The sequence below is a fragment of the Gigantopelta aegis genome, chromosome 6 (genome assembly GCF_016097555.1).
Source record: "Gigantopelta aegis isolate Gae_Host chromosome 6, Gae_host_genome, whole genome shotgun sequence".
NCBI lineage: Eukaryota > Metazoa > Mollusca > Gastropoda > Neomphalida > Peltospiridae > Gigantopelta > Gigantopelta aegis.
In genome coordinates, this window is record NC_054704.1 from 10,919,325 (window position 1) to 10,943,585 (window position 24,261).

Here is a 24,261-nt window from a genome sequence, read left to right on the forward strand (position 1 = left end):
TTAATTAAAAATTATCTACCATTATTAATAGCTTTGTTGAAAAAATAAGGTGTATTTGTTTAAAAAACCCAATATAATCTAATGCATTAAATAACCAGAGTGGACCTGAAAGGAAATGGACAAATACGTCTGCGGGACAGTCATAATTCAACATGTCTGCGTCCATTATGACACTTTGCACTTTAAATATACAAAAATCATTTCGAAGACTTTTGAAAAGCAATTGGTGTACATTTTCCAGATATTCAACAGTCCGTAAATCAGTTGAAAGTGTTTTATCGACTGTCACGGACAATAAAGTGCAGAAAATAGAGGTTGGGCCCATTCGGCTATTTTATTTATGTTATAACAAATCATATTTATAATATTAATAAATCTTATGCAAGTTTTTGACACCTATACTTACAATGAAAGCCATAATTTTTTTAGTTCCTGAACTTTTTTCGGCAAGACTTACGAATGTTCCAGCATTCACTTCATTCAGGTTTAGGTTAAGGTTAGTGATAGTTCAGAAGTCGTTTCCACACTGGCCACAGGTCTTTTTAATGAATAATAATAATAAAGTGGCATGATATCAGTTCGGGAGTGGGATGTAGCTTGAGCAGTCAGTCGTCTGGTCGATCCTTCTCAGTAGACCCATTTACAATTTGGGTTATTTTCCGTTCCAACCAGCGGTCCATAACTGGTTCATCAAAGGCTGTGGTATGTGCTGTCCTGTATGTGGAAAAGTGCATATAAAAGACCCTTGTTGCTTATCAGAAAAAGTAATCTATGTGATGGCAGGGGGTTTCCTCTGAAGAAATATGTCAAAATGACCATATGTTTGACGTCATATAGCCGATGATAAGATAAAAATCGATGACATTATGGGGTGCGACGATTTACCCAATACTACCCAATACAGAATACTTACCCAATACTACCCAATACTTACCCAATACTACCCAATACTTATCCAATACCACTACTAACTACTATATCATCACGCAAGGACCCCTAAACCTTATTATTAGTTACACATGTTTAATGATCATATTGATATTAACAACAACAATCATTCATATTTGAATAAATCACATATTATTTATTGAATGTTTGCTTAAAACGCACTCCCACTTTGCGTCTTGGGAACATAACGAGGGGTGTGAATTTTGAGCACAATCACAAGTAATTTCAATTTTTTCATCAAAGTTTTAAAATTTGTAGAATATCTTTAAAAAATATTTTTAGACTTGCCCACTCAAAAACTGCATCTAATAAACTGGTAATGTAAATATATAATATCTAATGACTAAAGGTCTTGTACCTGATTTGGCAGACGCTTCAAAAATTTATGTTTTCTGATCACAGTAATGTGATAAAAATTGTCCATATCATCAAGATTAGAATTATAATTTTTTTTTAGTGGTTAGTAGTGGTATTGGGTAAGTATTGGGTATTGGGTAGTATTGGGTAGTATTGGGTAAGTATTGGGTAGTATTGGGTAACTCGTCGCACCGACATTATGTGCTCTAGAGGCGTCGTTAAATAAAACAAACTTTTTTGATATCAGTTTGTTTCGTCCTTATCCACATTTGCAGGTAGCTTTATTCGTCCAAACTGGTCGTTTTGCCCCAATAGTCAGGTCATTTCGATGCATTGGTCAAATTTTATTTAAATATTTGTGTCTGTATATAGTAAATATTAATAGATACCGTATATTAAAAATGTGGTATTTTTCTAAATCGGTAAATGTGTCTGAAAATACAGAACGTGGATTTGTTTAAATCCAAAGCCATGCACTGTACATGTACATTTACCGATGTGAATATTTAGCAAAAATGTTTGTATATATTAAATTGAAACAGAATAACATTGTGTAATGATGTTTTTATTTGTATCGTTCAAAATGTTGTGTGGAACATCTAAACCACATAGTTTTAGTGATCATACACTGTACAAATTGTTTATCATGATATATGTATACATGTATTTGATATAACAGCTGGGCTTCTAGATTATAGTAGTCCCACTCCCATGGCTAGTAATAGTTAGTGTTGGGCTAGTAAATAATTACTATAAGTATAACTAGCCCGACGGCTAGTGGAAAAAAACCCTTGTCAAATGCTGCATTTACATAGTTTGTAAATACAAATATCAATTGCCCCCTCTTTCTACCCCAATCTAAGGATTTTTAAGCTCAATCTCCCTCTTTAGGTGACATACCTGATTATTACTATTACTAGTAAAATGGTATTTATTTAAAGTAGGGCTAGTACATTTTTAATAATGGCTAGTACATTTTTAAAATCACTGATCCCATGGCTAGTGAATTTTAATAAAATTCTAGAAGCCCTGAATAACCTAGCAAGAGTCTATATTTTTTGTTATTACAGGGATGGTTGAAGGCTGTTAGAAAACACAAAGACACAATCTTTCTGCATCTGTCTGATGGATCATCCATGCAGTCTCTACAAGTCGTGTGTGATCCAAATATTTTGAACAAGTATGTCTCCAGTAATATTAAATAAGCCTGGTAAAACAAACAGAGCTGAATTTACAAAGCTTGTTGTTGACTTGCTCATGTATAACTACTTGTTTTTACAAGGCTTAAAGTTAAACACCAAGACTCCATTTTATGAAGCGATCTTAGTGCTAAAAGTACCTTAAGTGCATAAGGTAGTAGCTGCTAATGGTGATTTTAGTGCTAAAATTGTTTTGTAAAATGGGACACTGGAATTTAAGAAATATGGATGCTGGATGTATAGCCCAGTGATAAGCACTCACCTGATGCACAGTCCATTTGGTATCAATCCCCGTCAGTTGGCCTATTGGGTCAGTTCTTGTTCCAGACCATTCACCACAACTTCTATATCAAAGGTAGTGGTATGTGCTATCCTGTCTGTTAGTAACTTGCTACTAATGGAAAAATGTAGTTAAGCTTACATTATATGTCAGAATTACCATATGTTTGACATCCAATAGCTGATGATTAATAAATCAATGCACTCTAGTGGTGTCGTTAAACAAAACAGGCTTTCAATTTTTAATTAAAACATGCTTCGTAAATTTGGCCAACACTTGCCAAGCGTGTTTATTAAATTAATTGGTGCACCATAACCCTGCATTACGAAATTTGTCCCCACTGTCGTAACATTTTTTCGTTGTTGTATTTCAGCGATGTTACATATGGAAGCTGCGTCTCCGTGGAAGGTCGACTGGTGAAGAGCAAACACAGCGGACAGGAAGTGGAACTAATTGCAGAGAAACTGACCGTTTTGGGGGAGTGTGATCCTGTGGTAATCAACAAACATGTTACATGCTTTTACTGACATTTATAAATTAGTTCTTACCAACGCTGGAAACTAGAATGGTTTTTTTCACCCAGGATAGTAGTGTTTTGGTATTGCTGTGGCAGAAGAAAAACAGTCAACTTGTTTGGTTTATTATTGTGTCGATTCAAAGAGATTTTTAAATACAAAGGTTTTATAGTATTTTTAGTGCTTTGTATGCAATATTACTATAATACCATAAATATAATGCTTTGGAATGAGTAACTTTTATGCAGTAATTAAGCTTTTCTTTAAAAAAACTTTCAGGAGTATCCATTCAAAGCTAGAAAACGACATCCACTGGATTACACTCGGAGTTATCCTCACTTGCGACCCAGAACCAATTTGATGACTGCTCTTCTGCGAATCAGAAACACAGCAACCATCACTGTTCACAACTTCTTTCAGGTAATACAGTTCCGATAGACCTGTTATAATATTCATCATGATTTTGTCACACAGTGGTGTGTTACAGCAGATCAGCATTTACAAACAATTTGACTGGTTTCCATCTTATACTCTCCTCTCACATTCATTCAACATACACACAGAAACCAGTCTAGCGAGCATTTAGCCTTATGAATGTGTCTCAACCAGTGTCATGATTTACATAATTCTGTGGCGTAACAATGACATTTTGTGTAATATCATATGAATGATTTGCTGGTTTTAAAGGAAGGGACAATTAAGGCATTTGGCCTGGTATGCATAGTCAACGATATATAATGCACATTATTGCTTAACATCAGCAAGTATAATCATATAGTTAATTAATAAAATGGTTAAATGTGATGGCTATTATATATAATGGGCGCAGCCATTTTGTACCATCCCAGTGAATACGCCCTCTGGCAAGCTGGTGGTTATGTAATAACTAACATGTCACAGCAGGAATTAGTCTTCGAACTGAAGAAACAAAGCATACCTGATTTTTGCAGATGCATCGCAATGTTCTGTAACAATATCCATCCCAGTAAGCCAGCAACAAGTATATATTATTTTTCAGTACAAAATAAACCACCATTGTCAAAATGTTGAAATAACTGTATTATGTTTTGTACATAAGTTAACCCACGTACTGAAATAATAATAGGAGTGTTTTCTTGGTTAATTGGTCTTTCCGTGGTCTGTACCTGTGGTTCTTGATTGGCAGGTGTATATTTAGATGGTCCCCACACACTGTGACTAAAACACTAAAAAGACGTGCCTCTTTTATTAAGATCATAGGGTATTGTGTGATAACCGCGCGGACACCCCTCAAATCGTAATGGACATTATCAGCCGTCCTGCTTAATTACTGTAAGTAATTGTGTTAAACCCTTGATTAAGACAAAACTGACCAATTAGTCCCAACGAAGTGAAAATTATCACTTGGGTATCATGAGTGGTCGTTTTTGCTTGAACGTACTCTACCAATAGGCCTAATAATATGCATTTTTTTTCTTTGGATTTTTTAAAAGAAAAAATTACTATTAACTCCATTTCGTTCTATTGATGCAAATTGAAATATATTTAGTTAAATAGTTTATTATGCTATCAAGTCATTTATGTTGTTTTACAAGTCAGGTTGATGAAAGTGAAGCGCCTAGTCATAAATTAGAGCGTTTGTTTACACTATGCATAGAGGAGTTGAACAGAGCTGACGTCACTTCGACCCAAGCTATACCACTGGACGTCACAAAAATTTAAACAAAATGGCTGCCCCCAGTTAGCAGGAATAATCATGGTTTTTTTTATTAACTCGAAAATTATGCGTTTTTCGATTGTTAAAGTGTCAGTATGTGTTGGTGGTCTGGGTATGCATCTTTCCAGCACGTAAGGCTCTTGTTTGAGTTGACTGTCCCTTTAATAACTTGGAGGCTTTGTTAAGTTATGTTCTATTAGGTCTGCTCTTTTTACTTCAAGGACTTTAATAAACCCAAGTATCAATTATGAATAATTTCAGTTAACATTAATTTTTCAAGGTTTGATAATGTCTAGTTTTGAAAGATAACATGTTCCACCATCCATGGTTGAAAAATACTGGGGCATTTAGCATTTTTCTAGCTGTATATTAATTTTTGCATTCAAGTCCAAATTTTATATAATATCTAGGAACAGGATTTCAAATTTTATGGGAACACCTTTTCAGTTCTGTGCTCTGTGATCACTGGAATCCATCAGAAACTGTATTTCAGAAATCATGGTTCCCGTAATAGTAGATTATGTTACATGATAATGGGTAACTGACTTTTGGTTCAGTGATTTTGCCAATATTCTAGATATCAAGACACTACTGAAAACAATAATTTCTATGAAATCCTGTGGCTTTAATATGACCTGAACTTATGAACTGAACATTGTTTGCCATCCTTGTCTGTCTTTGTTCATAACAAAATCTAGGCTATTAAGCCATCATTTGCACATTTCCTATTATTGACCATTTAAGCCGACTTTGGTGTGTGATTATTTGTAGAAACATGGCTACTGTTTTATACACACTCCAATCCTGACATCGAGTGACTGCGAGGGGGCAGGAGAAGTTTTCCAGATAGAAGTGAGTTTCAGTCAAACTTTACAAGGAAGTAATTCTAGGTTTTCTTGTTATCTAGTTATTTAGTTATGGTTCAAACATATTGTCATGGACCCCACTACTCGGCTATAAGGGTAGTCTCAGATATTCGTGATTAGCAAAAGATAAATTTGTGTTAGTAGTGGAACGAGATTTGGCTTAGTCGGTAAAACGTACGCTTGGTTCGTAGGATCGAATCCCCTCAGTGGAGCTATTCTCTGATTGGCTTTTTTTCCATTTCAACCAGTGCCCTACGATTGGCATATTAAAGGCCATTATTATTTGGTGTCCTGTCTGTGGAAAAATGTCTATAAAAGATCTCTTGTTACTAATAAAACAAATGAAATGGGTTTCCTCTAAGTCTACATGTGTGAATTATCCAATGTTTGACATCCAATAGCCGATGATTAATTACAAATGAAATGGGTTTCCTGGTAACCTGAACATCTATTCTTGACTTGGTATCATGAATTATGGTTCTCGACTGTAAACCAAATGTGGAAGTAATAATGTATATTCAGATTTAAATATTAAGACAAGGAATCTGAATTTTTCAGCCATCTAGCTTAACCCCGTCACATACTTCTGATGACAAAGAATCTGAGAAATATTTTTTTGGCAAACCAGCTTACTTGACTGTTTCTGGACAACTTCACTTGGAAACTGTGGCCAGGTAAATTCTATTCTTATTCAGAATTATTTATATAGTATTACTCCTTTTAATGCCTTTATTCTTGATATACACAGAATGTTTTTCCATGATTGTTGAGAAATGGATGGAATCACGGAATACTCAGTAACCAAAATGGAATTTCCGATTTTTACAGATTTGTAAATACCTGTCTTTGACAGGTCGTATTATGGTGTGGTGTTGTCCGTCCATCCATCTATAAACATTTAGTTTCTGGAGCATATCATTCTTATCAGTTCTTATAATATCTTCAAACCTTGCATGCAAGTACAACTTGAGATGACGTTGTGTCGCGTGCCACAACTAGGTCACCACAAGCTATTTTTCACACATTACTTCATATTATAGGAAATTCTTCACGGGCCATACATTGTACATTTGTATCTTATGAACAAGTTTAGATGGCGATATGTTGCATACCATAACTAGGACCAAGGTCATTGTGTCCTTTTGACGGGCATTTATCATGTACCTCACCAGCACTCTTTGTTTTGTTTTAGTATTATTTCATTTTAACATGCATTTTTAGTTTGAACATGCTCAAATACAGTTAAAATTTTTTATTATAGTTTGGTATGTATTTACTATTATTTAATAAAAGACTTGCAACATTTTCACATGCAGATTCTGATGCAAAGAACTGTCAATTTGAATATAGTGAAATAAGTTTAGCTTCAAATGAAGATGTACCTGGAGGCTATATATTTGATTTTTGGGTTACTTACACAGCAGCTGATTTCTGATACTGTCCATTTTGATAGGTTTTTAACTGTTCATTCGTAAACATATCTGAATCACGTGACACATTTATCTAACAACAGAATTAATTTACATTCATACAACTCTGATTATATCCATTATAATTATTTTGTATAGGAGAATTTCACATTATTTGTAGCAAAATCTAAAAATGTCACTTGACATTAATTGGAAACTTTAGAAAAATGGTAACAAAAACCATGGAATCAGCAAAATCTGAAACGGGGAAACTCTGTCCTCTAGATACATCTAGCCACAGTTCGCCCAAATCATTAAAACACAAGTCTTTGATTGATTGAAGATGGATGGTAGAAAGAAAGAAAATAATGTTTTATTTAACGACGCTCTCAACACATTTTATTTACGGTTATATGGCGTCAGACATATGATTAAGGACCACACAGATATTGAGAGAGGAAACCCGCTGTCACCACTTCACGGGCTACTCTTTTTAATTAGCAGCAAGGCATCTTTAATATGCACCATCCCACAGACAGGGTAGTACCGGTACATACCATGGCCTTTGATATACCAGTCCTGGTGCACTGACTGGAACGAGAAATAGCCCAATGGGTCCACCACATTGTGATGACAGATTAGTCATATTATATATACTACTCAAAAGAATTTAAGGGTCAGACGATATTTTCGACATTATTTTTTAATGTCAATTATATTAGCTAGACCATAATGTCACGCATGGTATTGTTCCATTTTGACGAAAGTGGGTCTAAGCAACCCATAAATGAATTAAAATCCACTGTCATTGACATTGTCGACTAGTTCTAATGGCGAAAACATGCTTACATTTGCACGTAAATTAGGGCGAAAGCGAAAGGTCTGCTAAGTGCCCATAACTTGCTTTTTCACAAAGCGCTTCATTTGCACACTTTGCACGTGTATTCCATGTTCCCAATGCTGAATTTCCGTATAATTGGAGCTTGCGTTCGTGTACGGTGCACACTCCAAATTCGACAATGGTACGACTTCAACTGACTATCGAAGATCGAGGAAGGGCTATTGCTTGGCTTCAGGATGGCAATACGCAAAGAAATGTTGCTCTGAGACTTGGTGTCAGTCAGAGTGTCGTTGGCCGACTGTGGCAACGGTACCAAGCAACGAATTCTGTTCGAAATCGTCCACGTTCGGGAAGACCCCAAAGCACTACAAATAGAGATGACCGCTACATCACCAATATGGCTCTACATCAACGCACAACCACTGCACGCCGATTACGTGACAATCTGCGGACTGCGACTGGAACTCGAGTGTCTGATCAAACCATACGCAATCGTCTGAGAGCCAATAATCTACGCTGCTGTCGCCAGGCTGTTCGACCACCACTCCTACCATGTCACAGAACGGCCAGATGTCACTGGTGCACGCTTCATCTGCTGTGGCAATGTGTTCAGTGGGGTTGAGTGATGTTCACTGATGAGTCCAGGTTTAGTCTCCAGTTCAACGACGGTCGGGTTCGTGTCTACACGTCCTGGGGAGCGCTTCGCTGACGTTAATGTTAGACAACGTCACCGGTTCGGTGGTGGCAGCGTCATGGTGTGGGGCGGCATCTCTATCCACCACAGGACCCCCCTCTATGTGGTGGATGGCAATCTGAATGGAATCCGCTATCTGAATGAGATTATCCGGCCGTTGGTTCTCCCAGGCCTTCAGCAGATTGGCGGCGGGGCAGTTCTGCAGGATGACAATGCCAGACCCCACCACGCCAGGGTGGTAACAGACTTTCTCAGACAACAAGGTATCGCCAGGATGGATTGGCCAGCATATTCGCCTGACTTGGCCCCAATAGAGAACGCCTGGGACGAATTAGGCAGGAGAGTTCGGGATAACCATGCCCCTCCGGCCAACCTTCATGATCTGGGTCAACTTCTTATGGCAGAGTGGCAGGCCATTCCCCAAGAGTTCTTCAGACGTCTGATCAACAGCATGAGGCAACGATGTGTCGAGTGTATTCGCGCCAGGGGTGGTTCACACACTATTAAACGAATGTTTTAATGTGTAAAATCCATGTTTGACAACCTTCAACTTTGACAGCATGTCATGTGACTTTCTTGTATACAGTGACGTTTATTTGTGGGGTTTTGTAAATATGGAACAATAAATAAAAAATTGGTGTAGTTTACATCATCAATGTAATACACTCTGAAACTTATTTGGTTATAAATGTTTGACCCTTAAATTCTTTTGAGTAGTATATATTACTAATAGATATCTATTTTGAATTTTAGGATCTCTCTGGTCATACCACCTAAACTGACAAGTGATTTTACATCTTGGATATTGTTTCATTGTCACGATCTCTGTAATCTTTACAAAAATCTTGAAACATTAAAAAACAATTGTCTGTGTTACTCACATTATTGTGTGATCTCTCTTACATTGTCTGTATACTTTATCAAATATTTTATATAAGATGTCAGGGGTTTTTTTTGGTTGCAATTTCACCAAATTTCAATTTCCAAATTTTATAGATACCCAGTTATTTTGTACCAAAATATCAATTATTATATAAAATTATTTTGCCAAATTAAAATAAAATTCGCCAGATGTTTTTAAAATTGATAACATTTTTTATAACGTATATTTTCCCAGTCACAAGCCCCCCTCCCACCATTGAAAAACTAATTTCTAGTTGTGTTTTGAAACATTTCACAGAATACTTACATTCCATAATATTTGCTTTTGACAGTGCCCTTTCTAAAGTGTATAATTTTGGTCCAACATTTCGAGCCGAGAATTCCCGGGGACGACACCACCTGTCTGAGTTTTATATGATTGAAGCAGAAGTCGCATTTATTGAAAAGCTGGATGATTTGATGGAGGTAAGAATCACGACTGTTTTATTTTAGACATGACCAGGTTTTGTGCATACCGGTAATTGTTTCCACAGGACTTTAACTTAATGACAGCATCAATGGCAGTTGTCATAGCTGCAATATGAATTGCCAATCGTAATTGTTTGCCACTGGATAAGAAATATTGCTGTTGGTATAGGGGATGTTTTTTTTAATTTAGAACTAATTTTGGCATGTTTTCATTCTGAATTGACAATTTTCATATGTTTTAATATTGTTGTAAAGTATCCAATCAATAATTGACTCGTAGCATTGCACTTCAAATATCATTTATTTATTGATTTATTTATTGATTTCTGTTTACATTGTTGACAGATCATGGAAGACTTGTTAAAAACAACTGGTCAACACCTACTGGAACTGGCCGATGTCAAGTTTTACCATCAACACATAACAGAACCCAGTCATTTGGTGAGAACACTCACATACATAGAGTTTAAAATAATATTTTTTTAATTGTGTTTTGGGGGCATGAGTACTTATTTGCTGTTCATTTAAAAATAAAAACTTGTTTAGTATCATAGCTCACTTGGCACCTTGTCGGTCCGTGTTTTTACTTTGTAGCCAGACTGTACACTGACCCATGTCGTGCCGTTTGCAGTAATCCATGTAGCATTGTTAATTCTTAGTCACATTCATTTTAGTAATGCCAGAAAATACTAGTTATTACTTTCATTTTAACTTAGCAAGACATTATCAACTACGGTACTTATTAATACCACATTTTTAATTAAACTTAAATTGTTTTGTTTAAATTTTGTTACCGGAAGTAGTAGTATTTTATATTGAAATATTATGCTTAGAACCATGTGTATAATTTGGAAATTTTCCAAATAATCGCGGAACATGGTGAAATATTACAAAACCTACGATAAATGTTCACTTCCCCTATTGTTATAAAATTTCTTCCCTTTCTTCTGGGAATGGAGAAGTTTCTTCTCCTGCTTTTTCCATTCTTTACTAGGGCCTGGTGGGAAAGTGCATATGAAAGATCCCTAATGGAATAGATGTAGATGTCAGAATTATCAAATGTTTGCATCTGGCACCTGGTTTTTCTAAAACTTTAGAGTCTAGACTCAAAACTCCAATTGAGTCTGAGACTTTAACACCATGGTAACACTGTGGCAACACCATACAAATTATAGGCGTGTGACATTATTAGAGATTTGAGTCTAAACTTGAAAGTTTTATAAGCACCAGGCTCCAGATGTAAACACGACCCAGTTTCTTACAAACTAAACTGATGGAAAGAAATATGGTATCACAGCAACACTAATGGGAAAGAGGGACAGTAGTCAAAACACTCATCTATAGAGACATTAAATCTCACATTACTGACATTCAATCTCACATTACTGACATCCAGTCTCACATTACTGACATTCAATCTCACATTACTGACATCCAGTCTCACATTTCTGACATTCAGTCTCACATTACTGACATTCAATCATTCAGTCTCACATTACTGACATTCAGTCTCATGTTACTGACATTGAATCTCACATTACTGACATTCAGTCTTAAATTATTGACATTTAATCTCAAATTACTCATATTCAGTCTCACATTACTGACATATTACTGATATTGTCTCGCATTACTAACATTCGGTCTCACATTACCAACATTCAGTCTCACATTACTGACATTCAGTCTCACATTACTGACATTAAATCTCACATTACTGATATCCAGTCTCACATTTCTGACATTCAGTCTCACATTACTGACATTAAATCTCACATTACTGACATCCAGTCTCACATTACTGACATTCAGTCTTACATTACTGACATTCAGTCTTACATTACTGACATTCAATCATTCAGTCTCACATTACTGACATTCAGTCTCACATTACTGACATTCAGTCTCACGTTACTGATATTGAATCTGACATTACTGACATTCAGTCTTAAATTATTGACATTTAGTCTCACATTATTGACATATTACTGATATTGTCTTGCATTACCAACATTCAGTCTCGCATTACCAACATTCAGTCTCACATTACCGACATTCAGTCTCACATTACATCTTTGTACTTTATAAATACATTTTGATGCTGATAGAGTTTATATAAGTATGTCGATGAAATTTGTGTGGGTCAGAGTTGTGTATGTTTATGAAACATGATGAATTAAATTACATTTTTAATAATTAATATAATTTGTTTTTAAATAAGACTAATTATGTTACATCAAAGAAAGACATGAGAAAATACAACAGTTTATGGTATGTAGGACATTAATTCCACAGACGTCTTGTGTTTTATTGTAAAGGTTGGTAATATGAATGTAAATTAATTTGCAGGAGGTGGTTGAGAAATCCTTGTCAAAGAAATTTGAAAGGTAAGCATTAACAATAAGGTAACACCAGATATCTAACTTATGTTAGGCTCAGACTACCAACTTTCTGCTCTCACAACTTGTACGACGGCCATCGTATTCAGTTCAAAAAAGGAATCGGGGCCCGACATTTGTTGCTAGTCTGAGTTCGCATTATCACAGTTGTCTGTCTGAGTGCACCCTTCTTAAGTTGGAAGTTGGGGAAATTACAACGCAACCATCGATTTGGCCAAATTTCTGCTGGCAGTTGGTAGTCTGACCCTAGCTTTAGGATACATAACCATTGACAGTACTTATATTTAGTGTGCAACAAAACTGTCATACACATTCAGTGTTCATAATTACATCTCAGAAACAATGTGAAATAAATTCTGATTCTAATGAAAGCTTAAACAATTATATTTGGGTTTTTTTAATATTATGTATGTATATAAAGTTTGTTTTGTTTAACAACACCACTAGAGCACATTGTATATTAATCATCTGTTACTGGATGTCAAACATTTGGTAATTTTGACATATAGTCTTAGAGAGGAAACCCACTACATTTTTCCATTAGTAGCAAGGGATCTTTTATATGCACCATACCACAGTTTTTGATATACCGCTTGTGGTGCACTGGCTAGAACAAGGTATGTATATAAGACCAATTGTTAGATTTGTTTTAATAGTAACTTGTTTGTCATTTTGTTTATTTACAGAATGTCCTATACAGAGGCAGTTCATCAGCTGGAGATAAACAATCCAAGTTTTCAGTTCAAAGTTTCAGTACGTGTCTTGACGGTGATATCAACACTAAACCTAATCAGTTTAATTCTGTTGCATGTCTGACCATTAAAAACATAATATATTTATTTCACTAGTCACCGCTACATGGTGTTGTGATCCATATGGATGAGAAGTTAGTAAATATTATAGAATAACAAGTTGTTTGATTTGCTGGGATATGTAGCCCAGTGATAAAGCATATGCCTGATGTGCAGTCAATCTAGTCGCTTATTGAGATATTTTTCATTCCAGCCAGTGCTCCACAACTGGTACAACAAAAGTTGTGAGCTGTCCATATAAATACACATATTATCCCTTGCTGCTAATCAAAAGGAAATGTTTGATTTAATTACGCACTTGACACATTTTTTTAACGGTTATATGGCGTTGGACATATGGTTACGGACCACACATATTGAGAAAGGAAACTCGCTATCGCCACTTCACAGGCTACTCTTTTCGATTAGCAGCAAGTGATCTTTTATATGCACCATCCCACAGACAGGATAGTACATACCACAGCCTTTGTTACACCATTTGTGGAGCACTGGCTGGAACGAGAAATAGCCCAATGGGCTCTAATCAAAAGAAGTAGCCTGTGAAGTGGCGGAAGCAGGTTTCCTCTGGTTATCATGATGCCATATAACCATAAGTAAAAATGTGTTGAGTGAGTCTTTAAATAAAACATTTCATTCTTTCTACTTAAAATAAAAAATCCATTCTTTCTTTTAATAAAATATTGTTATTGTTTCCTTCTTTAGTTTCAACATTCTTTCTTCTATAAATAAAAGCTCATTCTTTCTTTCAATAAAACATCATTCTTTTTTCCTTTAAATGAAAAATCATTCTTTCATTCTTTCTTTGATGATTGAACCTTGAAAATGAGCTGCTCCTTGGTGTCCGATATTTAGAGTTTTAAAAGAGAAACCCACTACTAATGTGTTGAATATTGTTTACTTTGTACTGAATACTGTTTTTGAATGGGCTGTTATCTTAAAAATTCACATGAGGAACACTTAACACACATTGATGATTGATATATTTCAGTGGGGCTGTGATCTTCAAAAGAAACATGACACATACAGGTAGTAACACACATTGATGTTCGATATATTTCAGTGGGGCTGTGATCTCAAAAAGAAACAAGACACATACAGGTAGTAACACACATTGATGTTCAATATATTTCAGTGGGGCTGTGATCTCAAAAAGAAACATGACACATACAGGTAGTAACACACATTGATGTTTGATATATTTCAGTGGGGCTGTGATCTCCAATGGGAACATGACAAATAATAACACACATTGATGTTTGATATATTTCAGTGGGGCTGTGATTTCCAAAAGGAACATGAGAAATACTTAACACACATTGATGTTTGATATATTTCAGTGGGGCTGTGATTTCCAAAAGGAACATGAGAAATACTTAACACACATTGTTGGAGGGATTCCAGTCTTCATAACAGACTTCCCAGCCTCAATCAAACCTTTTTACGCAAAGATGAACAGTGATGACAAAACTGTGAGTTGATTGGTTTCAAACAGAGACTTTACTTTTATTGTTATATAATTACACACAATTTACCGTTATATAATTTATGCGATCCTGATTTGCTGATGTCACTAAAAAATTGAATGTTTACCTTCGATAAAATGCAGAAACTGACTTTACAGAAAATGGGACATCATTACGTAAAACTGGTCATGGAAAGGACATCAGAAACACAGTTATGGGTATTTTGAACTAAATAAACTCTACTATTAGTAATGTTTTGTTGATTCATTGATGTATAAACATGTGTAGCATAGCAAATCAATCTTATACTAAATTTGTAAATATTATACAGTGATAAATTCATTAAATAAAATTACAAACAGACCTTTTACAACTAATAATTGTATGTTGAAAATATCTTTACTGATTTATCAAACATATGGATATAGAGATAGATGTATCCATGTTCAGATCCAGTGTGTGTATGCACCATGATCAAACTAATTACAGGGATTACAAAAGCATCTGTTGTTTACAAAACAAACTGTATGTTGTTATTTAGTATAGTAAGGCATAAATCCTCGTGGCTCAACATTTCACCAACAGATTGTTCACCAACACACTGTGAGGGCAACACTAACTGATAGGAGTGCCAGTGGTAACAAGACAGCATTATGATGTCAACAGTTGCTATGCAGTCAGCTATTCTCATACACGGCACTCCATGTAGCATCGTCTTTAGGGATGGGGTTATGGATAGGGTTAAAACAATGTAACAGCAAAACATGTGTGGGTTAAAAGTTTGGGTACCTATTGTAAAAAATGGAAATAAAGCAGTGGATGTTCATTCCTTAGATGTTTCTTTGTGGTTCAGTGTAAAAGTTGCTGTAATAATAGAATGAATCACTGTTGTGAGGTGTAGATAAGGCAATTCCAACCCAAAGGACAAAGTGTTTCTTTATGAGTGTAGGAATTGCCTTTTATTATCCACATAGTTCAAGATATTCAGGGAAATATAATCAGTATGACCCACGTATGTCATAATGATTTCACGTGTACCACGAATGACTTAATTTTGTGAAGCAATGTCATAACTTAATGTGGCTTCCTCAGTGTAAAGGCTTATCAAAATGACATCATTTCGGAAAATGACGTCGTTTCGTCGTCTCTTTTTAGTTACGTTTCAAACGTTTTGACATGGTCCTAGCTTGTTATTCATAAAAATTATATTTTGGATAATGTGGGTAATAAAGAAATTATTACAATCACGTGTGAATCGTACTGATTTTACAAAACTTGTGTCGGGATTCATATATTACCCATGCGAGAGCGAGGGTAATACAATAATCCTGACACTCCTTTCGTAATATCAGTATGACACACAAGCTCATATAATAATCTCTATATCTACACCTCGCAACAGTGATTGATTCTTTTTCTTGCCCATATAATTACAGTAAGAAATCATTAATTTTATAAGCTGTGGTTTATTCTAGAACGATTCATAAGCATTTCACTACAAACTCATTTAATCATACGTGGAAAACATAATCCACATCATGCAACAACATAAAAAGTTGAAAATATTAATTTGTTTAAATATTTTCGAAACAATGATACAACCTGAAATGGCAACTTAGGGAATAACGTATATGAAGTACTGCCGACTGTAATAATGTGTATGAAGTACTGCCGACTGTAATAACGTGTATGAAGTACTGCCGACTGTAATAACGTGTATGAAGTACTGCCGACTGTAATAACGTGTATGAAGTACTGCCGACTGTAATAACGTGTATGAAGTACTGCCGACTGTAATAACGTATTTGAAGTATTGCCGACTGTAATAATGTATTTGAAGTATTGCTGACTAATAACATACATGAAGTATTGCCGACTATAATAATGTATTTGAAGTATTGCTGACTGTAATAACTTATTTGTTTAAAACCTACCACTAGGTGGCAGCAGTTGACCTGCTGGTGCCATCAGTTGGCGAGCTGATTGGTGGAACTCTTCGCGAGCACCGATTCAGCGTTCTCGACTCCAAGCTGGACTCCATCCAGAAGAGAGAAAACTATGATTGGTGAGATGGTCTCCATTAAGTGGATGTACCAGTTTTATCTCTGTCTGTCTGTCTGTGTCCATCTATCCAGCTGTCTGTCTGTCCCACATAGAGTTTTCCAGATGTGTTTTCACAATACCTTGAGATATTGAGGTGAAATTATGTGTATAACTTTTCATCTCTGTCTGTCTGTGTCCATCTATCCAGCTGTCTGTCTGTCCCACATAGAGTTTTCCAGATGTGTTTTCACAATACCGTGAGATATTGAGGTGAAATTATGTCTATAACTATCCAGCTGTCTGTCTGTCCCACATAGAGTTTTCCAGATGTGTTTTCACAATACCGTGAGATATTGAGGTGAAATTATGTGTATAACTATCCAGCTGTCTGTCTGTCCCACATAGAGTTTTCCAGATGTGTTTTCACAATACCGTGAGATATTGAGGTGAAATTATGTCTATAACTATCCAGCTGTCTGTCTGTCCCACATAGAGTTTTCCAGATGTGTTTTCACAATACCGTGAGATATTGAGGTGAAATTATGTCTATAACTATCCAGCTGTCTGTCTGTCCCACATAGAGTTTTCCAGATGTGTTTTCACAATACCGTGAGATATTGAGGTGAAATTATGTCTATAACTATCCAGCTGTCTGTCTGTCCCACATAGAGTTTTCCAGATGTGTTTTCACAATACCGTGAGATATTGAGGTGAAATTATGTCTATAACTATCCAGCTGTCTGTCTGTCCCACAAAGAGTTTTCCAGATGTGTTTTCACAATACCGTGAGATATTGAGGTGAAATTATGTCTATAACTATCCAGCTGTCTGTCTGTCCCACATAGAGTTTTCCAGATGTGTTTTCACAATACCGTGAGATATTGAGGTGAAATTATGTGTATAACTATCCAGCTGTCTGTCTGTCCCACATAGAGTTTTCCAGATGTGTTTTCACAATACCGTGAGATATTGAGGTGAAATTATGTGTATAACTATCCAGCTGTCTGTCTGTCTCACATAGAGTTTTCCAGATGTGTTTTCACAATACCGTGAGATATTGAGGTGAAATTATGTGTATAACTATCCAGCTGTCTGTCTGTCCCACATAGAGTTTTCCAGATGTGTTTTCACAATACCGTGAGATATTGAGGTGAAATTATGTCTATAACTATCCAGCTGTCTGTCTGTCCCACATAGAGTTTTCCAGATGTGTTTTCACAATACCGTGAGATATTGAGGTGAAATTATGTCTATAACCTTTCCGTATACTGTTAAAGATCAAGTTTGACGTTCATAACAAGTTACCCATTTTTCATAGAGATACGAAAACAATTTGGGCCAAGTAGGGGACATGTATTGCTTTAACAATACTCTCAGAAAGGTCTTTTGAATTACAGACCTCAAAGTGAACAAACTGAAAGGGAATGATTATAAGGAGCTAGTTAAGATGTTACCATATTGATACAATATACATTTAAATGCTTAGGGGTGCAAAACATTATTCTCATTGAGCACATCTCGGGAATGATGGAGAGCGACAGTTCCCCTTAAATGGTGAGGTCTGTATTATAGTGAGTCATGTTTGTAAAGCATATTTAACAAGCCTTCTGAGAGAGAACTGCTAAAGAAATACACGTCCCTTACCAGGTCCAACCATGTTTAACAAGCCTTCTGAGAGAGAACTGCTAAAGAAATACACGTCCCTTACCAGGTCCAACCATGTTTAACAAGCCTTCTGAGAGAGAACTGCTAAAGAAATACACGTCCCTTACCAGGTCCAACCATGTTTAACAAGCCTTCTGAGAGAGAACTGCTAAAGAAATACATGTCCCTTACCAGGTCCAACCATGTTTAACAAGCCATGTTTAACAAGCCTTCTGAGAGAGAACTGCTACACGTCCCTTACCTAAAGAAATACATGTCCCTTACCAGGTCCAACCATGTTTAACAAGCCTTTTGAGAGAGAACTGTACCCTTTACACGTTTAGACTGACCTTACCAGGTCAAAATTCGCGCCAAAATTCCTTCAAATCTAAAGAAAAACTGCGCAAGCCTTTTCTCTTTGGCATAGCCTTTAACTGCTCCATTCTTCAAATCAAAAATTCCATAGCACCACCACCCACCCCCGCCTGCTACCAATCCCGGTCGGACTGCTGGTGCTCCCTTGCACTTGCCAGTGCAGGTGGTCCCTCCTTCCCCCCCCCCCCCCCCCAACTTTCTGTCTTGGACGAAAGAGCTTGCTCCACAAGCACTTGTGCCCACGACAGGCGTGCGCTACAACAGCTTGCTCTGAATGTGCACGTTAAACCCTATGACATGACAAGAGAACTGCTAAAGAAATACATGTCCCTTACCAGGTCCAAACATGTTTTATGTATCCATAGTTCAAGGGTCATAACTGTCAATTCAAATAAAAAACAAACTTGAAAATAGACGTTGTTACTAGAGTACATGTGTATGTTTCAGTATCAGCAATATCAATATTATGAATATAAATTGTATTATGCTCGCACAATACATTATTTTCATTCCTAATATATGATATTGATAATACTGCAACACACTATAATCGTATAATAATCTATTTATCATGTAATCTCAAACTGAATACAACATATTTTTGTAAACTATATATGCAACTCTAATTTCAGTCAGCCATCATTTGATATTCAAATGATGTATGAATATGTGATGCGGTGTTATTTTGAATGCATGGGAACAATGTCGGATATCCTTTCACAAAAATAAACTAATGCATGATGTTTTTCTGTTCTCTGTAAAGTTGTTATTTACATATTTTTGTTTGACCATTGTTGATGCATACGTCAATTCTCCATGGAGTGTTGATGTAGTACGTTGGCTTATATGTCAATAAATATAGGGTAGCGATTTCATTAATTGACATTTAATTTGCAATATTATCAAATTCTGAAAGTATGTGATCTAAAAAACATCACATACTTTCATTACATTGAATATGATACCTATTACATGATAAGTAACTATTTCATAAAGCCTTACACAAAATTTCAGCTTAATATCTTTAGACATTTTGTTTTTTTAAATCCGGAAAACTATATGTGGGAAAAGAACACGGACAAAAGAAATTGAAATATATGTATATTTCTAACTACATGTATATTAGTTTTACTATTAGTAGTAATAAGAATTGTGGATTAGTTATAAATTTACATTTACGTGCAAAACTAGGTTTTGTGAAATTGGGCCCAGGGATTTATTTTTGTTCCGTCATTATGAAGTAGAAGGACAAGATAAAGGTATTACTCTTTCTGACATAGTAGCAGTGACAGAATCAACTTTTCCATTTAATGTTAAATTTTTTAGATCAATTTCTTACAAACTATGAAACATAGGTGAATGAAACTTGGTTTCTTGTTGCACCTGTGGATGTTCATTATAGTGCACTGAAAACCTTTATGGTGGCTGCACACAGAATTCTTGTTTTGTGAAAGAATTACATGCATAACATGGTACGATAAACAATATTTTTCAGACTGTATTCTTCTTGACAAAAAGCTTGTAAAAGGTCCTATTTCAAAGTTCAAACTACAATATTTCGTTATTTTCACATTTATTTTTAATAAATAAAGGGTGGGAGGTAGTCCAGTGGTAAAGCATTTGCTTGATGCATGGTCGGTCTAGGATCGATCCCCATCAGTGGCCCCATTGGGCTATTTCTCATTCCAGCCAGTGCTCCACAACTGGTGTAACAAAGGCTGTCTGGGATGGTGCATATAAAAGATCCCTTGCTGCTAATTTAAAGGAGTAGCCCATGAAGTGGCGACAGCAGGTTTCCTCTCTCAATATCTGTGTGGTTCTTAACCATATGTCTGACCGTAAATAAAATGTGTTGAGTGCGTCGTTAAATAAAACATTTCTTTCTTTTCGTTTTTTGTAATAAATAATTACAAATTAATTGATCCCACGCATAATTTTCCCGTAATTAACTCTAGAACACTAGTTACAGGGTAATGTGTGTGACACACTGTCAAGATCCCCCCCCCCCCCCCCCCCATCCCTAAAATAAATATCAAATTCTACTAGTAAATGGAATTATTTGATTGTCATTGTTTTTATAGACATATAACTGAAGGTGTAAATATAATGCTATAAACTAAAAATTAATAAATATTTTTTACGGGAACCAACATTATTGCAACTTTGACAAAGCATCTTTAAGAGAAATCTGTACATAATTTCATGCAGTAAGGTAAACAATAGTTTTCAGACTTTATTCACTAATTTCTCTTATTGTCAAAAAGCTTAAGAGAAATATGTACATAATTTCATGCTATTTTGTAAAATACAATTTTTGGACATCACACAATAGTATTTAAAAAAATGTTTTCAGGTATCTTGACTTGCGGAAGTTTGGTTCAGCACCTCATGGCGGTTTTGGAATGGGATTCGAGCGATATTTACAGTTTCTGCTTGGTGTTTCAAATATCAGAGATGTTATTCCCTTTCCGCGGTCACCAAGCAACTGCAAGTTGTGATAAATAATAAATGGAATAACAGACTGAGTGTCCTTGGCAATATGTTGTTGTTGTGTTTACATACATTTGTTATTTCACATTTGATGTTGACCTGTTCTACTTTGTGGGTGAAGGATATCTTAGACTAAGCCTCTGTGCGACTAATACTGGGACGTAGGAAACACATCTACAACGTGATCAAATTGATTGATGGTGTACCGTGTGCTGCCACGCTTTGAAAGGATTAAAACTTGTTGACAGGCTTTCTGCCAGAAGGTTCGAATGGTGAAATTATATACCCTGAAATCTTGGAAATTAATGGATACATTTTTTTAATTTTCAGAAAGATTATAGTAAGAGAACTGCAGTTTAAAATTTGTCAAAGTAAATGAAATGTAGTGTCAAATTTCAAACCCATAACTGATCCAAATTCGTTTTGATTACATACCCTCTAGTTATTTTCTGGCAGAAAGCCAGGTCTGGGCAAAATAAAGTTAACACTAATTAATCCTTATCAGTAAACATTTTCCATGTACCATATAACCAGAACCTTTTGTGGTCTAAAATGTTCATGGTTTGAGGACTAAAATAATTTAAAGTTTTCTTATTTTTGAGGTTTGGCAACTGAAATGAGTTTTTGTGGTTTAACATATTGAATATCGCTGGTGCTACAGTTAAACAATGGAGCACTCATTTCCGATTGCGTAATATGTCTGTTTTAGCAAGACAACTAATGAGTGTTTGATTCTTTTATAAAGCCAATTAAGATTGTATGACATCTAGTGTGTAATCTGAGTTTGACATGTTTCATTCATATTTGTATAGTTTACTTTGAAAATAAAATATGGTAACTTGTCAGTTTATTATAATGATAACAATATTATGAATATTTTTCATAGAGTTTGTTGATATTTTCACACTTTTAAGGTTTTATATTTTCACCAAAACTGTCTGGTTATACGGTATTCGAAACTGTTCTGGTGCATGGATGATATTCCTGAATGTTTTCAAGAAGCAAGAGCAAACACATTGTAAATCTCAGGACAGGCAGACCAGCTCACGTGTTTATAGGGTGACAGGCAGATTTCCTACCAAACTAAACGAAAATGGCTGAATCTGAATTTACAACATTTATTCATATTTACATTACTACCAAACTGCTTTGTAGGGTTCCAAACGAATCACTACACATATTTATACACCTATCTACTTGGAATGGTGGTGTGTCGTGTACGATTATTATGTCACTGTGACCTACTTTTGACAGTCTACTGCACATAACAGTTATTCCTTGTCCGGACCATATCTTGCATACAGATGCATACAGGACCATCAAACCACATGTAGGAACAACTTGGGATGGTGGTGGGTCCAAAACAAACTGTTCATCCATCCAATTGCAAAAATAGATAGATATGATTTTCCATCAAACTCCTGAGCGTATCATGTATCTCACCGGTACTCTTGTTACATGAATTGCTATTAATTATATTGTGTGTGGAATGATGGAAATAAACGTTTTCAGGCCAAACATCTCCATCGTTTTTGCCCCAATGTGAAGATTTTCTCCAACGCTGGGTGGGGGTGAGAGCATTTTTTTTTTTTTTTTTAACGACACCACAAGAGCACATTGATTTATTAATCATCGGCTATTGGATGTCAAATATTTGGTAATTTTTATATACATGTATAGTATTAGAGATGAAACCCTCTACATGTTCGCATTAGTAGCAAGGGATCTTTTATATGCACCATCCCACAGACAGGATAGCGCTACAGCCTGCATGTATCCGCTGGTGTGTGTGTGGGTTTTTTTGTGGTTTTTGTTTCTCTGGGCTGGAGCCGATACCGGGCTGCGAACCCTGTCCGATGGCTTAACCACTGTGCCACCGAGACCGGTTCTGATTTAAAAGCAAATTATTACAAAATGTAGTTTTTTTGTTGTTGCGCCTCTGGGATGCATCTACGAACTGTCATCAGCGGGTACATGGTGAATACTGATTACAGTAGCCTACGTATGTGCAAATTACTAGATGACTTATTTGATCGAGATGCATTTCAGAAAAAAAGATCCCGAATCACTGGGTTATGGTCGTAACAAAGAGTAAAGACTGCAAGACTTAAAATCTGGTATTTAGCTAAGTCATGTAAAGAAACCTAATTAATAATTGCTTGCCTCGGTGGTTAAGCCATCGGACTACAGGCTGGTAGGTACAGGGTTCGCAGCCCGGTGCCGGCTCCAACCCAGAGCGAGTTCTTAAGGGCTCAATGGGTAGGTGTAAGGCAACTACACCATCTTTTCTCTCACTAACCATTAACCAAGTAACCACTAACCCACTGTCCTGGACAGACGGCCCAGATAGCTGAGGTGTGTGCCCAGAACAGCGTGCTTGAACCTTAATTGGATATAACCACGAAAATAAGTTGAAATGAAATGCTTGTCAGTTTGACATTCACACAAGTGGAACCAATTCCATTACAGTTTGACATTCACACTTGGAACCAATTCCATACAACAGTGTAATATTTGGAAAATAAAAATGTTTGTTGCACGAAATAAAACTAGGGTTGAGTGGGGAGAACATGACTTGATAACTGAAAGCTGCAATTTACTTAGGATTCGAGAGGGGGGGGGGGGGGGGGGGTGGGGGGGGTCATATCTTATTGACGTCTATTTACGCCCCTGCGTGTGCTGTAACCTCACCGTGGTGCAGGGGTGTAACATTCTCTTTGAGAATGGCCAATACAGCACAAAATTGAAGTTTTGAGTAAGATTCAGTATCCGTAAAATTCTGTGATATTTGTGTTTTTGCACAGTTCTTTACACTGTTTTTGTTTAAGTCTTGAATTTTTATATTGATGTTGATCATCACTTTATTTATTTGCATTACCA

At 36.0% G+C, this 24,261-nt stretch overlaps 1 protein-coding gene across 1 annotated transcript; it reads left to right on the top strand.

Annotated features, from left to right (window-relative positions):
- The first annotated feature begins 139 nt into the window (after positions 1-139).
- On the top strand, positions 140-22,899 carry LOC121375674 (probable asparagine--tRNA ligase, mitochondrial). Its single transcript, XM_041503247.1, has 13 exons — positions 140-314; positions 2,376-2,485; positions 3,158-3,278; positions 3,579-3,719; positions 5,767-5,847; positions 6,420-6,535; positions 10,020-10,152; positions 10,501-10,596; positions 12,505-12,542; positions 13,241-13,307; positions 14,704-14,835; positions 16,770-16,894; positions 21,245-22,899. The coding sequence occupies exons 1-13, from the start codon at positions 153-155 to the stop codon at positions 21,387-21,389; spliced, it is 1,467 nt and encodes a 488-aa protein (XP_041359181.1). The 5' UTR covers positions 140-152; the 3' UTR covers positions 21,390-22,899.
- The last annotated feature ends 1,362 nt before the right edge of the window (positions 22,900-24,261 follow it).